General features: G+C 46.0%; 1 protein-coding gene across 1 annotated transcript; it reads left to right on the top strand.

Moving 5' to 3' along the window:
- The first annotated feature begins 270 nt into the window (after positions 1-270).
- Positions 271-26,409, top strand: OPRL1 (opioid related nociceptin receptor 1). The gene is made up of 4 exons (XM_082226362.1): positions 271-759; positions 1,329-1,581; positions 17,575-17,930; positions 24,630-26,409. The coding sequence occupies exons 2-4, from the start codon at positions 1,361-1,363 to the stop codon at positions 25,151-25,153; spliced, it is 1,101 nt and encodes a 366-aa protein (XP_082082488.1). The 5' UTR covers positions 271-759; positions 1,329-1,360; the 3' UTR covers positions 25,154-26,409.
- Positions 26,410-26,435: the final 26 nt, after the last annotated feature.

Genomic DNA, 26,435 nt, shown 5'->3' with positions numbered 1-26,435 from the left:
AGGGCCTCTAAAGGTCTCCATTATCCAGCCCTGCCCTGAGGCACTGCCAAGCAGGTGTGCAGCAGGTTACCTGCACGACTTGGCAAAAAGAGATCACGTCCTCTGCCTCCACCATCGCTGCTCCCCCAACTTTGCTGGGCGAGACTGGTCCAGAGATACGACGGGTGATGCCACAGCAGCCGGGAGAGAAGAGGGGAAGGAGAAAGCAGCAGACAAATGCCCCCCGCGCCCCTTCCCACCCACCACCCACAGGTGTTCCACGCTTTGATCGAAGCCTCTCTCCTCCGATTCTCCTCTCCCCAACAGCAAGCCAGACAGGTCTGCGTTGGAACGAGTATCTCGCCCGCCCCAGTGGCTGGACCTGCCTTCCCTCCAAAGCAAGTCTGCTCTCTCTCCCCCGCCAGCTCCCTTCCTCCACTCCCACTTAGGTTAGAAACCTCGGAGTGTGTGTGTGTGTGTTGCGCTTCTTGGCATAACCCGCTCCCCTTCCCCACCCCCTCTCCAAGTTGGATTTTTCTTCCGCATCACATCCAGATCGCTGCTGAAGCCTCAGCTCCTCAGAGCCGTGGGGGGAAAGCAGCCTGCGAGAAAGAGAGGGAGGAGAGAGAGAGAGAGAGGGAGTTCTCTCTCTTTTAGGTCGGCTTTGTCTCGCTCAACTCCTTTCCAGGGGACGTCATGCCTGGGCCACGGCGCTGCTGAAAAGCAAAGACACCCATCCCCAAAGACCTGCGTTCCAGGAAAGAAGACGTGTTCCCCAAGGTAAGCGAGAAGGTGTCCTTTGCAGTTAACCTGGTGTTGGGTTCTTTTTTCTTGGGGTTCGGGGGACCGGACTCGATGCAGCTTTCGCAACAAAACCGTGCATGATGCTTTCTTCCAGATAATTGCTTTTAAGAAAAGTCTCCCTCCCCCTTTTCAGCCCTACAGCCTTGCATTCTGCGATCATTCACCTGCCAGCGTTGCGAGGTGCACTTTGAAGGGAAGGTTTCTCTGCAGCAGAAAGCAAGTGCAGGCGATGGATTATTCCCTGCATGCACGGAAAAGGGGGGGCGGGTGTCTTGCCCGTCTGCAGCCTCTTTCTTTGTGCAAAGGGGCGTGCGGCGGCGGCGGCTGTCTTAAATCCTGCTGCAAGTCCCTTTCAAAGTCTCCCTGGCAGACCTCCTTCTTCAAGCGGGTTCGAAAGGCGTGATGTGATTAGCACGCATGCAGCGCCTTTGCAGGGCTGCTGCATTCCCTCCTCACGCCAAAATAATCTTGCCCCCTGTGCCAGAAATCTGGGTTATCGCGATTAACCCTGTGTCGTCTCCTCCCTACCCTCTCTGCACCTCCAGAGCTTCGCTGCTCCCACCTTGCTGCATTCAGCATGGACCCCCTCCTCCACATCCAAGCGGAGGATGTCTACTATATGAGGAAGCTGGTCAACGACTCGTCCCTCTGGAACCTCAGCTTGGGCGAGTGGTTCCACAATGGGACAGCAGATGGCTTCCTGCCCATGGGCATCAAGGTCACAATTGTCATCGTCTACTCCATCGTCTGCATCGTGGGGCTGGTGGGGAACTGCTCCGTCATGTATGTGATCATCAGGTAAGCCAAGCATGCAGGTGGGTTAACCCAGGAATGCACAGCCTTCTGTGCAGAGAAGGGCTCTCTTTGACGGAGAGCTCATCGCCGCTTACCTTTGAGGATCTCTTCTCTGGCCTTCGAGAAACGGCAATAAAGGCAAGGGTTTCTCTGAGCATGTGCTAGATTCCTTTCTCTCGCTGTCTCCTAGCAGAGAATGGAGGTTTTTCTAGGCCATCAACTTGAAGCAGTCGCTTTTATGAGGTGTGTGCAGACTGTCCAGAATCCACCCAGTAGCATCGCCTTCTAATCCTTACAGCAACCCTGCATAGTAGGCCAGCGTTATTAAATCCATATTGCAAATGGAGACTGACTGCATGAGAGAAGGGTGGCTTGCTGAAGCCCTCCTCATAAGCAAATGGGTTCTTCATTTATTAGGGTGCTTGCCATGGATTTGAACTGAGGACTAAGTCACAAGTGGCTTAGATCTGCAAAACAGGGCAGAAGGTCGAGGCAGGTTGGAGTGACTTTCTGGAAGGCCAATTTGTCTGCATCGGAATGGCTTGGAATGATCCAATGTGGGGTCCCCAAGGGTGTGATCATTGTGGGGAGATGGGGTGCTTTGTCTGAACATGGGAAACTCGGGTACCAGTCCCTGCTTAGGCATGTGCGTCATAGGCTGGCCCTGGATGAGATAGTGTTATCTCAGGGCTAAACCAGAGCTTGCTCCAGAACCTGCCCCCCAGGAAAACTCCCCGTTTACTGCTGGATCAGAGCAAACATCCAGGTTTTCTCTGTATTGATGCTTGCTCTCACTTAATACTAAATAGTGGGATTTCTAGGGGGTGGGTGGGGGACACAGTGGGGCAAAGGCAAAACCGCTCAGACACATGCCTAGAAAACCCAAGACAAGTGGAAAACTGCTTGGACCCATGTTTTCACATTGCCATCACTGCTACAATCATATACAAGAGAATGAACTTGGATTTGGTTTCTTATTCCACGCACACGGCTGCATTTTCAAATACTCTTGTTGCTATTTTCAATTATGTATGTTTAAGTACTATCAACATATGGTCACCCTCATGTAACAGGTTAGTTCCCCCCCCCCCTTAGTAATGATATGTTGGCACAATAGTGCACAGCCCATTACAAAAACCTTTAAGAAGAAAATTCTTAACTGGAGTTTGCTGCAGGTGTCCATTCCATCATTTCAATTGCATCAAATTTTCATTACTGATGCATTCTTAAAACACTGCAAAAAAGAAAGAAAAGGGACTCTTGATGCAACTATACACACCGTTGCCTCAAAATTCTTGCTGTGCATATATACAATGATGTCCTGTGCATGGGTAAAACACAGAGCGCAAAATGGAACATGATGCAAAGATATATACACAGTCAGTTCAAGACTGGGTTTTCTGTGGGGTGCTGGTGGCCGACAGTGGTTTTTTTCCCATGTTGGGAACGGGGGAAGCATAAATGTACCGAAGGAACTGAAAATGCATTCTTCATTTGAGTTTTTTAATCACTATTTATATGCCACCTGATTAAAAAATGGTCTCTGGGCAGCTTGCAAACAATAAAACAATTCTAGACAACCCCAGTACAATAAAATAGTACTCAAATCCAGGGGAAACATTAAATGTAAACATTTTACAGCAAGGTGTAAGACGGTATAGAGAAATGCACAGTATCTTCGAAAGCAGGCACCAGATCTAAACGTCTGTGGATTTAAAGGTTCACAATCTAAAAAGATGCTGAAAAGGCCACAAATAAGGTGCCAGGAGGGACTCTTTGGGGAGGGCATTCCTATAACCGAGGGGCCACCACTTAGGAGCCCTTTCTCCTTTAGACACCTGTTGTACCTCACTTGGTGGGGAGCCTGGAAAAGGGCCTTTGAAGTTAATCTCAGGATCCAGACAGCTACATGTGGGAGGAGATGATCCTTCAGGTCACCTGGTCCCAAGTCATTTAGGGCTTTCCTTTGAATTAGGCCCAGAAGTGTGCTGGACATCAGTGTGTATGTAAGTCATAGAATCAAAGAACTGAAGAGTTGGAAGGGACCACGAGGGTCTTCGAGTTTGACCTCCTGCAATGCAGGGATCTTTCGCCCAACGTGGGGCTCGACCCCACGACCCCACGACCCTGAGATTAAGAGTCTCATGGTCTGCTGACTGAGCTTTCTCAACAGAGTTGGGTTAGAGATCTGAGCTGGTTGCTGGTTTGCTACTAAGACAAGTTCAAAGTGTTACTATTAGCAAAGGAAGTGCATAACCGCTTTAGACCAGCTTGTTTGAAGGATCTCCTTAGCTACTCCTTAGCTAAGGATCTCCTTAGCTACTCCTTAGCTAAGGATCTCCTTAGCTAAAGGTTGTTTTCTGCTGCTCCAGAGAAGCGGACACGGAGCAATGGATCCAAACTACAAGAAAGAAGATTCCACCTAAACATTAGGAAGAACTTCCTGACAGTAAGAGCTGTTTCACAGTGGAATTTGCTGCCAAGGAGTGTGGTGGAGTTTCCTCTTTTGGAGGTCTTTAAGCAGAGGCTTGACAACCATATGTCAGGAGTGCTCTGATGGTGTTTCCTGCTTGGCAGGGGGTTGGACTCGATGGCCCTTGTGGTCTCTTCCAACTCTATGATTCTATGATTCTATGATTCTATACTCAACCACTTTTATCTGTGGAAGTGGCACAGTTTCAGGTGTTACTATAGAACTCCCTGCTTATTGAATCAGGTGCGTGTGCTCATTATTCACTTTTCGGCACCTGCTGACAAAGATTTTTGTTTAGGTAAGCCCATGGGTAGGCAAACTAAGACCCGGGGGCCGGATCCGGCCCAATCACCTTCTAAATCCGGCTTGCAGACGGTCCAGGAATCAGCGTGTTTTTACATGAGTAGAATGTGTGCTTTTATTTAAAACGCATCTCTGGGTTATTTGTGGGGCATAGGAATTTGTTCATGCCCCCCCCCAAATAGTCTGGCCCCCCCAAAGGTCTGAGGGACAGTGGACCGGCCCCCTACTGAAAAAGTTTGCTGACCCCTAAGCCTATACAGTCTTGTAGAAGTTGAGATTAAAACACTTTAAAAAATAATAATCCTGTTGTTGACTTCAATTATCTTTTGGATGATTTTAAAAAACTTAATAAAAAACTCCTTCCAGTAGCACCTTAAAAAGGTAAAGGGACCCCTGACCATTAGGTACAGTCGCAGATGACTCTGGGGTTGCGGCGCTCATCTTGCCTTATTGGCCGAGGGAGCCGGTGTACAGCTTCCAGGTCATGTGGCCAGCATGACTAAGCCACTTCTGGCAAACCAGAGCAGCGCACAGAAGCACTGTTTACCTTCCCGCCGGAGCGGTACCTATTTATCTACTTGCACTTTGGCGTGCTTTTGAACTGTTAGGTTGAGACCAACTAAGTTTGTTATTGGTATGAGCTTTTGTGCACACTGGAAGGAAATTTTTTATTCTGTTTCGACTACGGCTGACCAACATGGCTACTTACCTGTATTTAAAATACCTGTTTTTAAACTGTGTTTTATCGATCATTTCATTTTTTTTATTTTGGTAAACTGCTTAGGAGTTTCATTACAATCAAGTAGTACATAAATTATGTTAAATAATAATACAATCATGTCACCCATACCTTATTTACATCTTCCCCCATTCTATTTTAGGCTAACTGGATTTTCCAATTCAGTATTCAGTTTTTCTACACCTTGTGGAATTAGACTTTCATGAGTAGGAAAGGAAACCTCATCTGCCCCACTGCTGCCCATCTGACAGAGAAGAAGTAGGAAATAAAAGCACAGGCTCTGAGTGGTAGGGCTGCCATATGTCTGGATTTTTTTGGCGTTTTGAGGTATTCCTGCAAAAAAAAAGCTCATCAACAATTTTTTGAAATATATATGGCAACTCTACTGAGAGGTCCTAGGTCACCTGCAAATGGACTCAACCCTAACTTAAATTCAGTCCACTAGGGCCACAACCATTGGGCAGTGAAGTTAGATGATTAAAATCATAGAATCATAGAATTGTAGAGTTGGAAGGGAACTCAAATGCCATCTGGTCTAACCTTCTGCAATGCGAGAATCGCAGCTGAAGAATCCTTAACAGAAGGCCAGCCAACCTTCAGTGAAGGAGAGTCCACCAAGGGAGTCTATTCCATTGGTTCTTACCAGAAAAAACATTATTCCTAATGTTTAGTTGGAATCTCCTTTCTTGCAATTTGAATCCATTAGTTTGGGTCCTCTGGAGCAGCAGAAAACATACTTGCTCCATCTTCTTCGTGGTTTGGAACCAGGCGCAATCAACATGCATGGACTCTCCTTAGCTAGAGCAGATCTTTTCCTCAGTTGTGTGGATGCCGGTGGGGCTGGGTAACAGGAAAGTATCACAGGGGGTCATGAGCTGACCAAGCCATCCTAGGGACGGGTATGTCTGTCAACATTGGTTTTCTGTCCGGGATGCGGGTGGCGCTGTGGTCTAAACCACTGAGCCTCTTGGGCTTGCTGATCAGAAGGTCGGCAGTTTGAATCCTCGTGACAGGGTGAGCTCCTGTTGCTCTGTCCCAGCTCCTGCTAACCTAGCAGTTCGAAAGCACACCAGTGCAAGTAGATAAATAGGTAACGCTGTGGCGGGAAGGTAAACGGTGTTTCTGTGCGCTCTGGCACTCATCACAGTCCTCCGTGCACCAGTAGTGGTTTAGTCCTGTTGGTCACATGACCCGGAAAACTGTCTGTGGACAAACGCCGGCTCCTTTGGCCTGAACGTGAGATGAGCGCCGCAACCCCAGAGTCGCCTTTGACTGGACTTAACCATCCAGGGTTCTTTTACCTTTACCTTTACCTCTCTCAGTTTCTCCTTTTTCCAATTAAATTCGGTTCTTCACATTTCTGCATCAGTTTGTGCTCATTATTTTTCAAACGCTTTTCTTGCAAAGCGGCTGATTAGGTTATTGATAATTTATCATGTATTTAAAGTGGTGCCTCGGGTTAAGTACTTAATTTGTTCCGGAGGGCCGTTCTTAACCTGAAACTGTTCTTAACCTGAAGCACCACTTTAGCTAATGGGGCCTCCTGCTGCTGCCGCGCCGCTGCTGCATGATTTCTGTTCTCATCCTGAAGCAAAGTTCTTAACCCAAGGTATTATTTCTGGGTTAACCTGAAGCGTATGTAACTCGAGGTACCACTGTATTTACTCGTTGAAATTCTCATTGCTGTTTTATGACGGCCAACGAATGGCAGAGTTGTCTTCTGAAGACCCTTTGCTGGAGAGTGCTGCTGGGGAGAAAGCTGTTGTGTTCAGGTCTTTCTTGTGCATTTCCCACAGATACCTGGTTGGCCACTGTGAAAACAGGGTACCTGGCCTGACGTAGCTGGAATTGTCTTCTAAGGCGGGGGTGTGTGTGTGTGGTTCTATAGGCATTGGAGAGGATAGTTGAGAAGCGATTTATAGAAAGAGGATTAGCACTTAAGACAGTGTTCCACTGTCAAACGTCTCTTACCGTCAGAAAGTTCCTCCAGATGTTTAGTCGGAAACACCTTTCTTGTAACTTGAAACCATTGGTTTGGGTTGTAACCTTTGGAGCAGGAGAAACTAGTTTGCTCCATCTTCCATGTGACAGCCTTCTACATATTGGAAGATGGCTGTCATATCTCTTCTCCATCTCGTCTTTTCGAATGCTATTTTTTAAAAATTAAAGCTTTGAAAAATGTAACAAAAAGTGATATACAAGAGTTAACATAAAAACTGAAAGAAAGAGAAGAAAAAGAAAATACTTCCAATTGTCTGTCTATCAGCTTTCTGGACTTATGCAAGCTCCTTGCTCCTTTTTTCAGTCTTCAAACCCAGATAGCACAAGCTCATTATCTTTTTTTTTTTTGCACAAAAAGTCCATAAGTGGTTTCCAATCATTAATAAAAGTCAACAATGATTTTTCTCTAATTAAACACATCAATTTTGCTATCTCAGCCAAATCCATTAATTTCAAGAACCATTCTTCCACAGTAGTTATCAGATCTCCTCTCAGTCTCCTCTTTTCCAGCCCAAACATACCCAGCTCCTTCAACCATTCCTCCTAAGTCTTGGTTTCCAGACCTTTGATCATCTTGGTTGCCCTCCTCCGCACACGTTCCAGCTTGTCAACATCCTTCTTAAATTGTGGTCCCCAGAACTGGACACAGTATTCCAGGTGTGGTCTGACCAAGACAGAATAGAGTGGTACTGTTACTTCCCTTGATCTTGAATACTATACTGCTGTTGATGCAGCCTAGAATAGCATTACAGTGGTACCTCAGGTTACATACGCTTCAGGTTACAGACGTTTCAGGTTACAGACTCCGCTAACCCAGAAACAGTGCTTCAGGTTAAGAACTTTGCTTCAGGATGGGAACAGAAATTGTGCTCCGGCGGCGCGGCAGCAGCAGGAGGCCCCATTAGCTAAAGCGGTGCTTCAGGTTAAGAACAGTTTCAGGTTAAGTATGGACCTCCAGAATGAATTAAGTACTTAACCCGAGGTACCACTGTAGCTTCTTTTTGCTCCTGCATCACATTGTTGACTCATGTTCAGCTTATGGTCCTTTTCACATGTACTGCTAGTAAGCCTGGTGTCTTATATTTGTGCAGAACCTCACACTTGTCCCTACTGAAATTAATTTTGTTAGTTTGGGCCCAGTTCTCCAATCTGTTAAACTCGTCTTAAATCCCAATTCTATCTTCTGTGGCATTAGCTACAACTCCCAGTTTGGTGTCCTGAGGTCACCCAGTGATCTTCATGGCCAAATTGGGTTTTGAACTCTGGTTTCCCATGTTGTCATCCGACGCTCTAACCACTATCTATGCTAAACCAGCTCACTGCAGCGTTGGGTTCCATCAGTTCATTTGTGTCTTTCCTCCTCTCCTCTCCTATCTTACCACCGTGCTTGCGTGACAAAACACTGCAATAAAGGCAACCTTTGGTGCAATCAGTTGAATGAGTGATTACTAGGTCTGTGCACAGCTCCTCTCTATCCATCCCATAGCCTCAATATGGTGCTCCTGTATCAGGCTAACTTTCTCTGGGACCACCCAGGGACCCCCTGACCCACCCCAGATTCAGCCCCAAAGCAATTTGGGAGGGGGGTATTTTAGAGTTTTTTAAAAATAAAATAAAATAAAATAAAATAAAATCCATGCGGAACTCTAATCCTGCAGAAAGCCACCTAATTAGATTTTAATTTGATCCTGATTTGTTTTTAGGAGGTAATTTAATTATTGGTCCATTTTATACCAATGTTCTATATTTGATGTTAGCCTCCCTGAGCCCGGTTTCAGCTGGGGAGGGCAGGATACAAATAAAAGTTTATTATTGTTGTTGGTGTTATTATTATTATTAATTATTATTATTAAAATAAAATAAACATACAATCAGGACGAGTCAAAATAAAAAAATTCCTTCCTGTAGCACCTTAAAGACCAACTAAGTTAGTTCTTGGTATAAGCTTTCGTGTGCATGCACACTTCTTCAGATACACTGAAGAAGTGTGCATGCACACGAAAGCTTATACCAAGAACTAACTTAGTTGGTCTTTAAGGTGCTACAGGAAGGAATTTTTTTATTTTGACTATGGCAGACCAACACGGCTACCCATCTGTAATCAGGACGAGTGAAGGAGACATTGCAAAACGTATCTGAAGGCAAACTGGCTGCAAGAGAAAAGTGCATTCAAATGCCGGCATATTTTTGAGAGGATTTCCCCCCCTTTCCAATCTCTAACTGATGCGGAGATGTAGGGAACTGAATATAAGATGGAGAAAATGCGAAATTGAAACTGACAGTTTTGCCCATTCCTTCATATTACTTCTTCTTCTTCTTTGGCTAAGAAGATGTCTATTTTTAATAGCCCAGTCAATCATCCGCACAATTCATACTTCTGAGAAGTAATTAAATGGAAGCACTCGGGATCCCTGTTCTACCTGTTAATCTTCCTTTGGTAGCAGGTGGTTCTCTCAGTCTTCTGTCTTTCCTTCTTCTCATCATTTAGCCTCCTGGGAGGGTTCTTAAAAATAAAAAAAATATCCTGAGACTTGTCTGTAGTTATGCACTGTGGGGGATTACATTCTCCAAGAACCTTACATGCTTTCTTAAACCGAGAGGGTAAATTTCAGATGTGTGTATGTGTGTGCATTTTATCTCCAAATCAGCCCGTCCATCCATTCGTCTGCATTTCCAAATCTGTTGGCTTCGTTCTCCTCTCCCTGCCTTCCATTTAATATCCTTATTTGAGAGCAGCAATAAAAGCAGCTCGCCGGCTGATGAATGCTCCTGCTGAGAAGCATTGCTCAAAATTATTCTGCAATGACGTGCTGGGTAGCTGTGTGATTGTTTGCGTCTCTCTCGCCACTCGCCTTTCTCAGCCCTGCGTGCGTTTAGAATCAAACGGAACACATTCGCAAAAGGTTTTCTCGCTTTGCCCTCCGTGGAGATACTTAGGCTCATGTATGCCTGGTCCGACTCAAAGCACACCAGACTGAAAAACAATAGGGTAGCTTTAAATATCCAGTGAGGTTTCTTCAGAGAATGGCAGTACCACCAAGGCTTGTTGGACCTCTGTGATAATCCTCCTCATTAATTTCCCTGAATTTGCCAGGGCAAAGAAGAGGGGCTGCAGCAGGGAGGACTGAAAAAGGGAGCAGTGAGCCCCATCTTTAGAGTCTGGGTGCAATGGGAAATGTGAGAAATGGAGTTTCCCATGCCTCCCAACCATAGCTGTCAACTTTGCCCTTTTTTTAAGGGAAACTCCCTTATTCCAAATAGGATTCCTCGCAAGAAAAGGGAAAAGTTGACAGCTATGCTCCCAACAGAGGCGGATTTAGGGCAGCACGTCTGGATCCGTTGCACTGGGCATCAATTCTTTGGGGGCACTGCAGGGTGTCGTAACTATGACATAGTGAATTGAATTGAAGGCGAGAGCCGGGGTGACAGTGATCAGATTCTGGCCAGGGTGCCACGGAAATTTGAAAGGCCAAAGTCCTCCCCTGTTCCCAACCCTTTCATTGCAAAGTTCATTTATTTATTTTTTTGCCTGCCCTTCACCCTAAGGTCCCAAGGTGGATTACAACATTAGAGCACAATACAGTGGTACCTCAGTTCTCAAATACCTTGGTCCTCAAACAACTTGGAACCCAAACACTGCAAAACCGGAAGTAAGTGTTCTGGTTTGTGAACTTTTTTCAGAAGCTGAACATGCTCCGTTTTGAGTGTTACGCTTCCGATTTGAGTGCCCCACTTCTGTTTTGAGTGTTACACTGAGGTCTGTCAGTTTTTTCTATTTACTTTGCTTTTCTTGCGGCTTTTTTGTTTTGTTTTTGTGACTGTGTGGAACCCAGTTTAGCTACTGATGGATTGACTGTGTGACTGCAGTACGTTGTTTATTGCTTTCATTTTATGGATCGATGTTCTTGTTAGATAGTAAAATTATTGTTAGATAGTAAAATTCTTGTTAAATTGCTGGAATGGATTAATCCCCTTTGCATTACTTTCTGTGCGAAAGCACGCCTTGGTTTTGGAATGCTTTGGTTTTGGAATGGACTTCTGGAACAGATTAAGTTTGAGAACCAAGGTACCACTGTATTAAAACAGTTAAAAACAACCTAACAATTACAAAAGCAGGGTGGGTCCTATAAATATATATCTACCCCACTGGGGTATCTCACTAAAATCTCACCAGAACCACTGTCTCCACTGCTTCATGGGCTCTACCACATGACACAGGCAAGGGAAGCATCCATTGGGATGAGGGTAAAGGTAAAGGTAAAGGGACCCCTGACCATTAGGTGCAGTTGTGCCCGACTCTGGGGTTGCAGCGCTCATCTCGCTTTATTGGCCGAGGGAGCCGGCGTACAGCTTCCGGGTCATGTGGCCAGCATGACTAAGCCGCTTCTGGCAAACCAGAGCAGCACACGGAAATGCCGTTTACCTTCCCGCCAGAGTGGTACCTATTTATCTACTTGCACTTTGATGTGCTTTCGAACTGCTAGGTTGGCAGGAGCAGGGACCGAGCAACGGGAGCTCACCCCGTCACGGGGATTCGAACCGCCGACCTTCTGATCGGCAAGTCCTAGGCTCTGTGGTTTAACCCACTTTTCTAGTTCGTCTCAGGTGGCAAACTGGGACCTGCTGCCCCTGGTGTGGGGTTTCTGGTCTACAAAGTATTTAGTGTAATCATGATTGTGTTCATGCCCCACCAAGGTGGCAGAGAACACTGGGCCATGGCCCCGTTCCTCTTTAGGAAGAATGGTTTTCTTGCCTCCATATTAACTGACCTCCAAGGAAAACAGGCAGCGGAGGAGGGAAGTGGGCAGCAGGAAAACAGAGACAAATGAAGTTAATATTCTTCCAATAATCTGATCTCTAATGATGACCAAAAAGAAATTCGCTGCACATAGGAGGGATAAAATTAAATTAAATTTGAGTGCAAGGCAAATACATTATCAGAAGCCCATCAAAGCACTCCCATGCCTTTCATTTTTCTTTGCATCTCAGTCCTTATGCACAGACACATAGTTGCAACGGGCAACTGGAGCAAGTCAAATGCAAATGTAATTAGCACTGAGTCGATGTCTTCGTGCAGAGTAATCAAAAGCCGTGCTATATATAGGAGTATCGACAGGGCAATGAAGCATACATCCACAAGTCAGGGAAGAGGCAAACTCCTTCTGCAAAAGACGTCCAACGGTGGATTCAGGTGGGAACGCCAGATTTAGGGTGGTACGGGCAGTTCCCCCCCCACAAGGTGCAGAGCCAAGGGGCTGCAAAATTGAGCAGATCAATTCTCAAACAAACAACATGTGTTGGCCCATTCTTAATGCCGCCTAAGTAGATTCTTCTAACCACTGCTCCCCCCTCGGGGCACTCTCATTTTGACTCAAGAAAACCACCCTTTTATAGTTCAAATCGGGGAAAATAAATACAGTAAATGGACAAAAGTACAAAGATTCTCAAAATGTTTGAGGGTATGTGTACCCCTGTATCCCCCCCAGAAAAAGCACTGCTTCTAAGAATATCCTTTTCATTTCTATTCAGTTTTTACATCTCTTCACATCTCTAGCTATCAAAGCATATACCGTATTTTTCGCTCTATTGGACACAGTTTTTCCTCTCCAAAAATTGAGGGGAAATGTGTGTGCGTCCTATAGAGCGAATGCAGGCTTGTGCCATAGCCGCGCGCAACCCCTCCGGCAGGGAGAGGCTGCACGGGGCTATGGCTTCTTTAGCCCTGCGCAGCGTCTCCCGGCAAGGAGAGGCTGCACGGGGCTAAAGGGGAAGCCAAAACAGCAAGCGGGATCCATCCCACTCGCTGCCTTGGCTTGTTCCATAGCTGCGCGCAACCCCTCTGGCAGGGAGAGGTTGTGTGCAGCCTGTACGCTGCTCTTTGGGGCTGGGGGGGAAAATATTTTTTTCCTTGATTCCCCCCCCCCTAAAAACTGGGTGCGCCCTATGGTCCGGTGCGCCCTATGGTGCGAAAAATACGGTGCTTTTTGTTGTTGGTGGTAGCGTTATGTATTTTTTTGTTTCTGTACTGTAAACCACCCTGTGGTCTTCAGATGAAGGGCTGTACATACATTTAATGAAAAAGGATAAAACTACTCACCAGCTGCCCTAAAACTTCACAATCTCCTTCACCACCGAGGGAAAAAAAATCCCTTCCATTCTGCTTTGCAATTAAGAGAGAGCTGCCTTATGACGCCCAAACCGATGTTGAGACATGGTCAAACCATTTAGCTCTGTGAGCCATTACAGGTCAGCCTATTCAGCTTTCAAATACGTGTTGACGGCTGGTGATAAAGCGAGAGAAACCTAGATTAGCTTGCCCATATCTGGATGGACTGGTGCAAAAAGCCTCGCTTGTTTATTTAGATCAAGCACAGACAACATGTTCTGCAATGAATGGCGCATCTAAAGAATATCAGAAGCAAGCAAGCTGATGCTAATTGGTATATTTTAGTTGCGTGTAATCAACACAATTTGTATATCAGTTACATGGATAGGGTGACAGGTGCTGGATAAAGTTGGACTTCTCAGTTCTTGGCCTCTGGGATTTTGCTGCAACGAGATTCAGTGCTGGTGCAGTGATTCTCATTTTTTTTTTATTTTGCTGTCTGGTCACAGGGCTTACATGCAAAAGAAGATGCAAAAGATGGCATTTCACCAGGTGCAGGTTGTCATGAAAGCAACACCTGCTGAAGTCCTTTTCTTCCACACAATGCTGTCTTTTTCACACCTACTCTGGCTTCGTGTCACACTTACACAGAGGCTATGCAAATGTCAGGATAATCAAGGATAATTATGCATCCTCATCGTTAAGAGAGCAGTGGTGGGGAGTTCAGGTGCATGGCCTCGATCCCCAGTGAGCCATGCCATCAATGGGCCACCCCACTGAGACACGTTCTTCTGCGGGCAGCCAGTTAGTGTGCCTGCTCACCTGGCAGTGGTGATGTGGTAGTTTGGCAATAACACTGATTCCAGCACCAGGCAGTGTGCCTGACCTTATTGGCCCAACTGCTTCAAATATGCTGGACCTGCAGAGATGACCGGCAGAATCCGTGACCAGGGAGAAGAGTCGGTGGAGGAAGATTGGAAGAAGTTTAAAGATTACCTGCAGAAGCACTGTAAAATTAAGGAATGTTGAAATGACGCCTGATGGAAAATAAGTGGTACTGGTAAAGAGATGCTTAAGAAAATGTAAATAGGGAATGATAATTGGAAATGGATATTTATAATAATAGGTTAATATATGGAGTAAGGATAAAATGCTAGAGGGTAAGGATTTGCTGAATTTAATATCTGAATTGGAATACAAAATGGGAGGTGTGAGGTCAAGAAATTAGTGAAGAAAACGTAAGATTTGAAAATATTAATTCATTTTTAGCTTTGTTTTGTGGCCTTTTCTCTTCTTACTTTCCATCTTTTATTTTTTTCCCCTTTCTTTCTACCTTTCTTTTATCAACTGTTTTCTACTGTGTATTTTTATTTGTTTTGTTTTTGTAGTTTAATTGTTTAAACGTTTAAATGTTGGATTTTGTTTTTATTGCTTGTGAAATATTAATAAATATCATTTAAAAAAACAAAAAAACAAATATGCTGGACCTGATGTACATAGGGCTGGCGTAATTAAGAAGCTGGGGATCCATTAGGAACATGGGGCGCACCTAGCTCAGTTGTCAAGGAGCTGTCAGGCAAGCACAGGCCATCCACAGGGCAGGAAACAAGGCACGAAATTCAATTAGCTTCTATACACAGAAAGTAACGACAGCAGAGTTCCTCTGGCTCATCTTATTCAACTGGAGACATTGCTGAGACTGACCACTGGGCCTGTCTTCCCCTTCTAGGCTCTCACTCTGGATCCGTCCCAAACAGAAAATGCTGCCTCAAGGGGGCGGGGCCCCTCCTCTGGGCCTGTCTGGCCCATTGCTTAGCAACGTGCAGGACTCTCCTTGAGCAAAGTGTCAAAGGGTGAGAAAAACCAGCAGTACTGGGACTCTGAGAGCCAGCGTGGTGTAGTGGTTAAGAGCGGTAGTCTCGTAATCTGGTGAACTGGGTTCGCATCTCCGCTCCTCCACCTGCAGCTGCTGGGTGACCTTGGGCTAGTCACACGTCTTTGAAGTCTCTCAGCCTCACAGAGTGTTTGTTGTGGGGAAGGAAGGGAAAGGAGAATGTTAGCTGCTTTGAGACTCCTTTGGGTAGTGATAAAGCGGGATATCAAATCCAAACTACTCCTCCTCCTCCTCTTCTTCTTGCAATGGCAACCTCTGACTCCTTTCTGTCTGAGTCTGCACTCACACTGTGACTCTTTGCCTCTACACCTGTCCTGGAAGGGCCTCCTTCATCTGACCCACCTAGATCGCTCTACCCCCCCAGCTTCTAGCACCTCCCAGCTCATCCTTTCCCCAGACTGCTCCCCAGTGTCCCACTGTCAGGAATGAGCCAGTTGCAAGCGAAGGTTTGAAGCCAACTGCAGAAAGCAGCTAGGAACAGAGAGACTTAGATGTTAGTCAGGCAAAGGAGAGCCGGCAGCTGCAGACTTCAGCTCTTCCTAACCTTGACGGGCAGGCTGATAAGGCAGGAGCTGAGAGCAGGCTAGAACACAGAAGAAGCTCACAGGAAGCACAAAAAGGCATAAATAGACTCAGCCTCTCAGAACAGGAAGAGGTTGGAGCTGACCCACTAAGTCCGAAGAGTTGGTGAATGGGACGACTGCTAGATAGAAAGCAAAACAAGAGATGTAAAAGTCGTAAGTTCAATATCTTCGATGGACACCGGAAGGAGTCTTCAGGAGGGTCATCTTGAGTAATGATGCTGGAGGCTTTGTCGGAGCCATTTGGAGCTATCTGTTTTTGCAATAAATCAGCCTTTTTAATTGCCTACACTTACTGTGTTATGAAGCTGGGAACCTTGGACCCCTGACACCCACCACCACGACTCGGGGTCTAAGCCATTGTCTTCTGTGCCATCCATGGGGGGGCTCTTGGGCAGGCGTTACCCAGTACTCTTCCTCATCCAGCCAGTCCCTAACATCAGTATTGCCTACCCTGATTGGCAGAAGCTCTCCAGGGTTTCTGGCAGAGCTTGTTCCTCACTTGACCTGGGGGTGCTGGGGATTGAACCCGGAACCTGCTGCATGCAAAGCAGATTCTGCACCACTGAGCTATGGCTTTCCTCTGAATTAAAATGGCAAAGTCAGCTAGTTTAGGCATGGAGTCCACAGCTCCAGTCCCTGCTGGCTGTTGCTTTAGCAGCAGCAATGGGACCCAATGGTGGAGGATTTGGTTCTGGCAGCAGGGGGGCACTTCCCGCAGTCTCCATACGTCATGCGGTGGTGGCAGACCTGCCATGGTGACTCAGCCCAGTTGGCTCAACCCTGCCACACGAAATCTTCTTAATTGGAGTTGCTGGGGATTGGATTTGGAACCTTCTACGTGCAAAACATGTCCTCTGTCACTGAACTATATACATGCTCTTTTCTCTGGACCAACACATCTACCGAGCGAGTTTTTTTGCCTGATGACTCATGCAGTCCTCTGTGCTTAAATATATGGATGCAGTGATCATTCCTTATTCTGGAATCAATGAGCCCTTTCCCTTCACACACACACACACACACACGGAAATATTTTTAGCTGTTTCTCCCAACAAGGATAAAGATTAACTTAATAGTAAATAACTGGCTGTGTGCTTGCACTATTTTAGCAACATGCACATCTAGATTCATCTGGTAGCTGCACGCCTAAACCACCATCAGGAAGCTGAAGAGGAATGAGAGCATTTGCGATCGTAGACAGTGTAATCCTGAAATCCCTGCATCTTAAAACAAACAAATAAATCTTTAAATACTTAAGCTTGAAAGACATTTTTCAGGTATCGTTGAACAATGGCAAATTAGCACAGTTGTGGAGAATACCTAAAAGGAAAGTATAATACTTTAAAATCGGGACGTGGACATGGTTAAGTATAATTATTTAATTGTACATTGAAATGGAAAATGGCTCTGCATGTGTGAAAGGAACATGGAAATTTCCACTGGAGCTAAGTAAGATCTCTCTGGGTGTCTAATAGTTTGATAATGAACCGAGAATGTGTCTCTGCTGCTCTCCCAACCCATCCTAGTTGGAATCTGTTTGCAACAATCTGAAACAGATTTTGCTTCCAGCATTCCTAATTGTGGAGGCTGTTGGATTTTAAAAGGCAGCGGGAGCTTAGCAAATTACTCTCCAGGTGGTGCAGTGGGTCAGTGTATCTGGCTGTTAGCCAGAAGGTCAGTGGTTCAAAGCCTAGGGCCAGGATTGGACTAGATGACTCTTGGGGTCCCTTCCAACTCTACAATTCCATGATTCTATGTATTGAACTTGGCCAATACATAATGCAATGGTTTTGCAATTCCTTGAAACAAGATTTTTTTTTTAAAGTAGAGTTTTAAAATGTCGCACTGAAAATCAGACCTGTTCAGCTGTTCATTTTTGCATCTTCCTTGCACTAGGTTCACCAAGATGAAGACGGCGACCAACATCTACATCTTTAACCTGGCCCTGGCTGATACCTTGTGCCTGATAACTTTACCTTTCCAAGGCACCGATACCTTCCTAGGTTCCTGGCCGTTTGGAAACGCTCTCTGCAAGATTGCCATCTCCATCGACTACTACAACATGTTCACCAGTACCTTCACGCTGACGATGATGAGCGTGGACCGATATATTGCCATCTGCCACCCCATCAAGGCCCTGGATATCCGCACACCCCACAAGGCGAAAGTCGTCAACGTCTGCATTTGGGCTTTGGCCTCTGTCTTTGGTATTCCTGTGATGGTGATGGGATCGACCGAGAATGAAAACGACGGTGAGTGAAATGAAATATGTTAAGAATGCAAGATGGGCTGTCTGTTTTAAAAGGTAATTGTTAAAATCTATGGGGTGGCGGGTGGCACTGTGGTCTAAACCACTGAGCCTCTTGGGCTTGCCGATTGGTAGGTTGGTGGTTCGAATCCCTTTGACGGGGTGAGCTCCCATTGTTCGGTCCCAGCTCCTGCCAACGAAAGCACGTCAAAGTGCAAGTAGATAAGTAGGTACCTCTCTGGCGGGAAGGTAAACGGCATTTCCATGTGCTGCTCTGGTTTCGGTGTTCCGTTGCACCAGAAGCGGCTTAGTTATGCTGGCCGCATGACCCGGAAACTTGTCTGTGGACAAATGCCAGCTCCCTTGGCCTGTAAAGCGAGATGAGCACCGCAACTCCAGAGTCGTCTGCGACTGGACTTAACTGCCAGGGGTCCTTTACCTTTACCTTTTTATTAAAATCTATAAACCTTCTTCTTCATTTAGGCTGCAACCTAAACACTACTTTCCCCAGGAGTAAGCCTCATTGGATTCAAGGGGACTTACGCATGAGTAGACATGGCTAGGATTGCACTGGTAGAAAAACAAGTTGGATTCAATCCAACTTTGGTTCATCAGTTTCAACAGCTCTACTCTGAGTAAAATGCAGTTGAATGCTCCCCAATGTTTTCCTAAAATGCATAACTGCCACATGGACCTTTAACTTATGCCAGCCTTTGCCAACCTGCTAAAAATATAGACCCAGCGTGCAGCAGGTTTGACAAAGGTACGTTTTCATGCTGGGGTCATTCGGAAATGCAAGGTGGTACAAACCACTCAATAATGGGCTGGGAAAAAAGACTAGAACATCATTTCCAGATGATCTGGACTACAATACCCATCATCCTTGACCATTGGCCATGTTGACTGGGCTGATGGGAATTAAAATCCAGAACATCCAGAAGGCACCAAATTGCCAAAAACTGTTCAGCTGTGGTTCAAAGACTAATTCTCATTACCTGGATATTCCTTAATTTATTGGTGTTTGAGCTAAATGAATGACTTACTACCCAAGGAATGAGAAATCTACCAGAAATAATAAAAGATGATGCACTCGTAGCTATATAGGTACTTTCTGGAGTGCTTTGAAGATAAGAAAGTCACAAGAAAGGGCATTCCTTTCTTTCATTGTTTCCTCAACCTTCTGTGATTTTCAGCTTTGCTTTTCAGACTATACAAACAATTCAAATTCATCTATCTGTAGATAAATATTACTTTGTTGTAAAATGGTTCTGATGGGGTTGGCTGGTAAACTTAGGTGCAGCAATATATTTTTGTAGTGATTCACTATGTAGAATCAGCTGCCGGCAAGATATATACCACTCACTACACACACACACACACACACACACACACACACACACACACACGGCAAAATGCCTCCATCCAATTTTGCAATGCATATCACTGAGAAGGTGTGTGTATGTGTGCATTTGGATCAAAATGCCCCCTCCCCCATTTTGCAATCTTCAAAGGTGTGTGTGATGGTAGTGGGGCGTTTGGGCAATTTTTTGAGGTCCAGCTCCTGCCTCCCTGCTGCCATACATAAATATCATGGCCTCGATCTAGGGGGCATTTGGGGAAAATAAAAATCTCAGCTGCCAGCTGCCAGCCTTTGGCAAGAGTCCTGGCACAACTGCAAATCACATTGGACTTACAGAGATCGACTTAGTTGGGACTGAACCCTTGAATACCACAAGCCAAATCCAAAAAAATTATGTAAACTTTTCCCTCTACTAGACTGCCCTCACTGATTCACAAGCTGAAATTCAGATTGTCAAGCAGAGGAGTTTTTCCAGCCTGGGTATTTTGCAATTCTATTGTTGCACCCTTATGTAAGATGAGGACTGGTGCTTCAGAGGGGCCCACAAAACCAAAGCCTGGAACCCCAAGTAATGACATTGCAAAAAAACTTGACAGGTGGGGAGGAAACAGACACGGCCTGAGTTGAATTCGCAGGATCATACCCAGCATCAGAATAACCAGGTGAGCCAAAAGGAACAGCCGATTCCTCTAGACAATCATCTTCAGGAATCTGGGCACTCTGTAAATCCTTTGGAAGAGGATTTTCTCAGCTCCTTTAGGAATCTCCCTCAGGAAGACCACCAAACAGTCACAAAGAGGCTTGATCTTATGAGCCAGACATTGAAAGAGATTAAAGAATCGGAGGCAGAGACTGACAATAGACCCAATGGCCACAACAGAATGATAACTATAGATCTGCAAATCAGGGAATGAAAGCAGCGTCAGGCAAACTTGGGGGAAGCCCTGCCACCCTCCAATTCTTCAAGCTGAAATGTCTTAGCAGAGAACTTCCCCAGTCTTCCAATGTTATCATGCAGTGTTAGGGTTTTTGTTTGTTTTTGTTTGCGTCAACTGAATTTTGGATCAATTCCGTCACTGTATAATTAATTTTGTGTTTTGTTTTAAATGGCGATGCTTAAAAGCAATGCCTAACAGGCTGGAAGGGAAAGGTCAGGAAAGACTATGAATGTCTAGGGATGAGCAACAACCACCTGTTCATCTAGGATGATGGATGAATCTGCCAATTTCATTTTCTCTCAGTTTATCATTTTGCCAGTCTTAAACAATTCCATTTAAGCTTGCGTCTAGGGTGAGTTATCATGAAAATTCATGTGAATTTCTGTGGATATACACCTTTTGTTTGCAAACACGTTTCCCTAGAAAGCATTTTTCTTCGTATTTTCCATAAATATAGGCACATTTCAGTTCGTGTTATTCAGCTGGAGAACTGAATCCCATTATTTCGAAAAGGGCTAATTTTGAAAGATAAATGTGTTTCAGCTCATGTGTTTGTTTCGGGAACTGCAAAATAGGGGGCTTGGCATTCAAATGCAAAGCAAACTGAATTTCTCCCCCACCTGGTACATTCATCCCAGGTACATTTCCATATATCAGCCTCCTCCAACCTGGTCCCTTCCAGATGTTTTGGACTACAACTCCCATCATCTCTATCCAGTGCAGATGACTGGGACTGCTGGGACCTGTAATCCTGAAATTCTGGAGGGCATCAAGTTGGGGGCGGCTGCCCCACACCTTGGCATTGTCTGGGGGGCATTTTGCTTGGAGATGGTAAAAATCCATTTCAGCTTTGCTTCAGATGCATGGAGCTGGAATCGCTCTTTAAATGCAGCAGTGGAAATCTCTATGCAAAGCACGGCATCCTCGGAAGAAGCCCGAAGCAGAGCGCCGTGAAGTTATTAGTCCACCTGTCAGCAAATTTAGCAAAGAGACGTAATTCCAACCCAGCCAGCCAGCACCCCCTCCCAATTCTGGGCATGACAACAAGTTACAAAACCAAAAGAATCTTCCGGGCTCACTAGTAAGACTCGAGGGGCCCATGTTTCCGTTCCTGACTGCTTGCCAAGTGTGAAATAACTCTGAGTAATCTTGAGCTTACATGGGCTTGCCTGGGGTTTTAATGCCACCCATGACATATCGCCTGAGCTCCCAGAACAATTTGGGGAATTAAGGTGGAAGGGAAGACTTGTTCAAGCGCTTGTGAAGCCTAAAACATCAGATGTTCCACTTGCCTGTGGATTAGTCCTCTTGCTGCTCATTGGCTAAATTTCATCCCTGGGTGTGCCTGTGTGTCTACCTAGCTCCCTAAAAATTATTAGTAACATTCATATCCTTCCACAGACATCTGAAGGCAGCCCTGGATTGCGATGATTTTAATGTGTGGCGTTTAATTGTGTTGTTGTTGTTGTTGTTGTTGTTGTTGTTGTTGTTGTTGTGGTGGTGGTGGTGGTGTTTTTGTATACTGTACTATGTTGGAAGGGACACGGGTGGCACTATGGGTAAAACCTCAGTGCCTAGGACTTGCTGATCGTATGGTCAGCGGTTCAAATCCCCGCGGCGGGGTGAGCTCCCGTCTTTCGGTCCCAGCTCCTGCCCACCTAGCAGTTCGAAAGCACCCCTAAGTGCAAGTAGATAAATAGGTACTGCTTTATAGCGGGTACCGCTTTATAGCGCTGGTGCTGGCTCGCCAGAGCAGCTTCGTCACGCTGGCCATGTGACCCGGAAGTGTCTCCGGACAGCGCTGGCTCCCGGCCTCTTAAGTGAGATGAGCGCGCAACCCCAGAGTCGGTCACGACTGGCCCGTATGGGCAGGGGTACCTTTACCTTTACCTTTTACTATGTTGGAAGCTGCCCAGAGTAACTGGGGCAACCCAGTCGGATGGGTGGGGTATTATTGTTATTGTTATTATTGCTATTGTTATTGTTATATCCCAGCATTCCTCCATGGAGCTCAGCGTGGAATACAGTGCTGCCTCGCAAGACGAAAAGAATCCATTCTGTGATTCTCTTCGTATAGCGGTTTTTTTGTCTTGCGAAGCAAGCCCATTGACGGATTAGCGGATTAGCGCTATTAGCGGCTTTTAGTGGCTTATCTGCTGATTGGATCAGCTGATAAGCGGATTAGCCGCTTAGAAAAAGGGGGGGAGGAAAAAAAACCAGCAGGAACTCGCAAGACATCATTGTATTGCGAAGCAAGCCCATAGGAAATTCGTTTTGTGAAGCACCTCCAAAACCGAAAACTCTTTCGTCTAGCGAGTTTTCCGTCTTGCGAGGCATTAGTCTTGCAGGGCACCACTGTATGCAGCTTTCTTCCCCTCTCCCCTTTTGTTCTCTCAACAACCCTGCGAAGTAAGTTAAAGTGAGAGAAAGTGACTGGCCAAGAACCACTACAACAGTGATTATCCAGTGTCTTTTACGGCACATGTTCCAGATTTGGTGGATGTCAGCCATATTATGGAACTGCTGAGAGTCGCTTGGGGTTGTGGGGGAAGACAATAGTTCAAAGGAAGAGGTTCTGCTTTGCATGCAGAAGGTCCCAGTTCCGATCCCTGGCATCTTCAGAAACTCCTGCCTGAAACCATGGAGAACTGTCACCAGTCGGTGTGAGGAATACTGAGCTAGATGGGCTTATACCCTTGAACTTGGTATAAGGCAACTTCAAGGGAGAGTTGGGGATTTTCAACACTGGTCTCCTAGGTACTGGTCCAGCACTCTAACCACTGGCTGTCAGACATTAGAATAATAGAATTGTAGAGTTGGAAGGGATGCCAAGGGTCATCTAATCCAATGCCCTGCAATGCAGGAATAATAATAAAAGTAATTTATTTATACCCTGCCCATCTGGCTGGGTTTCTCCAGCCACTCGGGGCAGCTTCCAACAGACTATTAAAATACAATAACCTATTAAACATTAAAAGCTTCCCTAAACAGGGCTGCCTTCAGATGTCTTCTAAAAATCTGGTAGTTGTTTTTCTCTTTGACATCTGGTGGGAGGGCGTTCCACAGGGCGGGCGCCACTACCGAGAAGGCCCTCTGCTTGGTTCCCTGTAACTTGGCTTCTCACAGCAAGGGAACTGCCAGAAGGCCCTCGGCACTGGACCTCAGTGTCCAGGCTGAACGATGGGGGTGGAGATGCTCCTTCAAGTATACTGGACTGAGGCCGTTTAGGGCTTTAAAGGTCAGCACCAACACTTTGAATTGTGCTTGGAAACATACTGGAAATATCAGCTAAAGCTTCTGTGGCAGATGCCCGTCCAACCTCTGCTTAAAAACCTCCAAGGAAGAAGAGTCCATTACCTTCTGAGGGAGTCCGTTTCACTGTTGAATAGCTCTTCCTGTCAGAAAGTTCTTCCTGATGTTTAGTCAGAATCTCCTTTCTGACTAAATCTATTGATTTGGGTGAATTCTCCAGAGCAGGAGGAAACAAGCTTGCTTCATCTTCCATGTGACAGCCCTTGAGGTATTTGAAGATGGCTATCATATCTCCTCTCAGTCTCCTCTTTTCCAGGCCAAACTGTCAGGGAACTGCCATCAGAGGCAAGAGGAGAGGTAAGACGCTCCAATGATGCAGGGGAGGGAACTAGCAAGGAGAGAGAGAGAGCTTCCGCTGGGGAAGGAAATCCAGGGGACACCAGGGAGAAAGGGGAGGCTGAGAGTACTGCGGAGGGGAGGCTCCGAGACTCTTCCAGTGAAATCAGCGGAGAGAGCACAGGACCTCCGCTTGGCACGCCCACGCTGCACAGAAGGCGTCTGCGCAGAGAATCTAGGAGGAGACTTGGTGTCAAAGAATTTCTATGTTGGAGGAAATTTAGGAGACACCCACTCACTGATTCTGCCAGTGACTAAGACAGTCACGTTGTAAGGGCTGTCAAACCAGGGAAAGGTTTAGCTATATGACCAGTTTGGAGCAGTTTGCAGTTTACGCACAAGCAACCCCAATTCCCATTACACAAACATACCCAACTCCCTCAACCATTCCTCATAAGGCTTGGTCACCTTGGTCACCCTCCTCTGCACACATTCTAGCTTGTCAATATCCTCCTTAAATTGTGGTGTCCACAAAATGGCCACAGGACTCCATGTATGGTCTGACCAAGGCAGAAGAGAGGTGTAATATTACTTCCCTTTATCTGGACAGACATCCTCACACTGAAAGCTGAGACCCCAAAGAACTCCTAGTAGATTCAGTTCTTTACACTCGGATGGTAACATTGCAGATTGTAATACTCTTCCACCCCAAGATTATAAATGCCCCTATTGTCACAGTGTGTTTTGAATCTCTCTCCCTATAACAAACTTTCTTTTCATGCCAAAACCCTTTCTTTGCTTTTTTTTGCCTCTGCAGAGATCGACTGCCTGATCAGACTCCCCGAGCCTGTGAATTATTGGGATCCAATATTTGGTATCTGCATATTCCTCTTCTCCTTTATGATCCCCGTCATGGTGATCACCATTTGCTACAGCCTCATGATCAGGCGCCTGAAGAACGTCCGCGTTCTCTCCGGATCAAAGGAGAAGGACAGGAACCTCCGTCGCATTGCTCGTCTGGTCCTGGTGGTGGTGGCCGTTTTCATCATCTGCTGGACCCCCGTCCACATCTTCGTCCTGGTCCGGTGCCTTGGGGCCAAGGCTGACAACGAGTTCAAGCTGGCCATCTTGTACTTTTGCACCGCCCTGGGCTACACCAACAGCTGCCTCAACCCAGTGCTCTACGCTTTCTTGGACGAGAACTTTAAGACCTGCTTCAAGAAGTTCTGCTTCCCGTCTGCCTTCAGGAAGGAGTTGCAGATGTCCAACCGCATGTGCAGTATTGCCAAGGATGTGGCTTATGCCTGCAAGAACTCAGATGGGACTAACAACCCCGCATGACTAGGCGTGGAAATCCCCATGGTACCTGTCAGCCAGCAAAGCCCGACGACCCCCACGTCGGAGTTGACTCAGATAACAGCTCTTTGAAGTACAAGTGTTTTGGCCCACAGGCAGCCAGGAGGAAGAACGTATGAGAGCACCAATTTCACCATGATATAGAAAAGTGACCTCAGATTGACACTCTTCTTTCTCTCTAAAGGCTGCATTTGGTTATGCCTCTTGGATTCTGTAAGGCTACAGGTCCTGTAGACTTCGCTTGCACGGATACAGAGAGAGAGACAATTTGCTTTGAAACGAACGAGGCAATGCCAAAACGTGGGCAAGGAACATTTCACCACTATGTACAGCTTGAGTGACTTCAACAGATCATCAGGCAGGGAATCAATTGAGAAAGCGTTGCCTGGGGATTTCCTATGTGCTCTAAAAATCAAGCTTCATTGGAGCTACAGGCCAGAATGGCGTTGAGAGGGAACAATTTCCCCAAAATGTTCATGAGAACACGATGGTGCACCTTGCACCGTTCATTTCTGCCTCGAGCAAGGGGGATCCAGAAGGATCTCTTCATGCAGCCTTCAGTGGATGGGTGCATGGATACAGGATAAAAACCTACTTGGAGAATGCAATCTCTTTTGCGTTTGTTTGTTTTTAATATATATATATAAAGTGCACCCTCACTTCATCTGCAAAATCTCTCTAGTGAGCAACCTGAGAGTCTGCGATGATAAATATTAATCACTTTGATTAATGTACCCAGGGAGGTTTTTTCGCAATGCAGCAGCAGCAGAAGCCACGGACGGGCATGGCTAGAATGAAATCAAGGGACATCATTGAGATGCAAAGCATCCGTTCGATCAGTGACGACTGAAGGGATGAAAAATGAAGAGATGAGTTCACTCCCCTCCCCACAACCGCTCCATGTACTCCCTGTACAATAAACTGCAGCAGCTGCTGTACTTATGCCTAGCAAGTACCTAAGGACAAGCATACAGCCGAGGGCTGCTTAAATCTAATTATCCTTTCATATTGCAATGTGGATTCCAGGCAGGTTTCCTGATGGAAACCCGAGATGAAGCATTTAGTCAATTAAACCAATTCAAGTGTCTTAATGTGGAAAGAACAAATGTTTCAGGTTCATTATGGGCGTGAAAACAGGGAATCCAAAGTGCTGCGTTGTCGACTCTTAGGAACTCGTGGCGACCGCTGTCTTGGTGGATCACAGCCAAGGAACTGTTGGATGGCTTGGAAAGCCGGATCAATGCTATCAATGACTACTAGCTATGAT

The sequence above is a fragment of the Podarcis vaucheri genome (genome assembly GCF_965113315.1).
Source record: "Podarcis vaucheri genome assembly, chromosome: 6".
In the NCBI taxonomy this organism is placed as follows: Eukaryota; Metazoa; Chordata; class Lepidosauria; order Squamata; family Lacertidae; genus Podarcis; species Podarcis vaucheri.
Note: the sequence above shows the minus strand (reverse complement) of the source record. Positions and strands in the feature narration are given on the sequence as shown.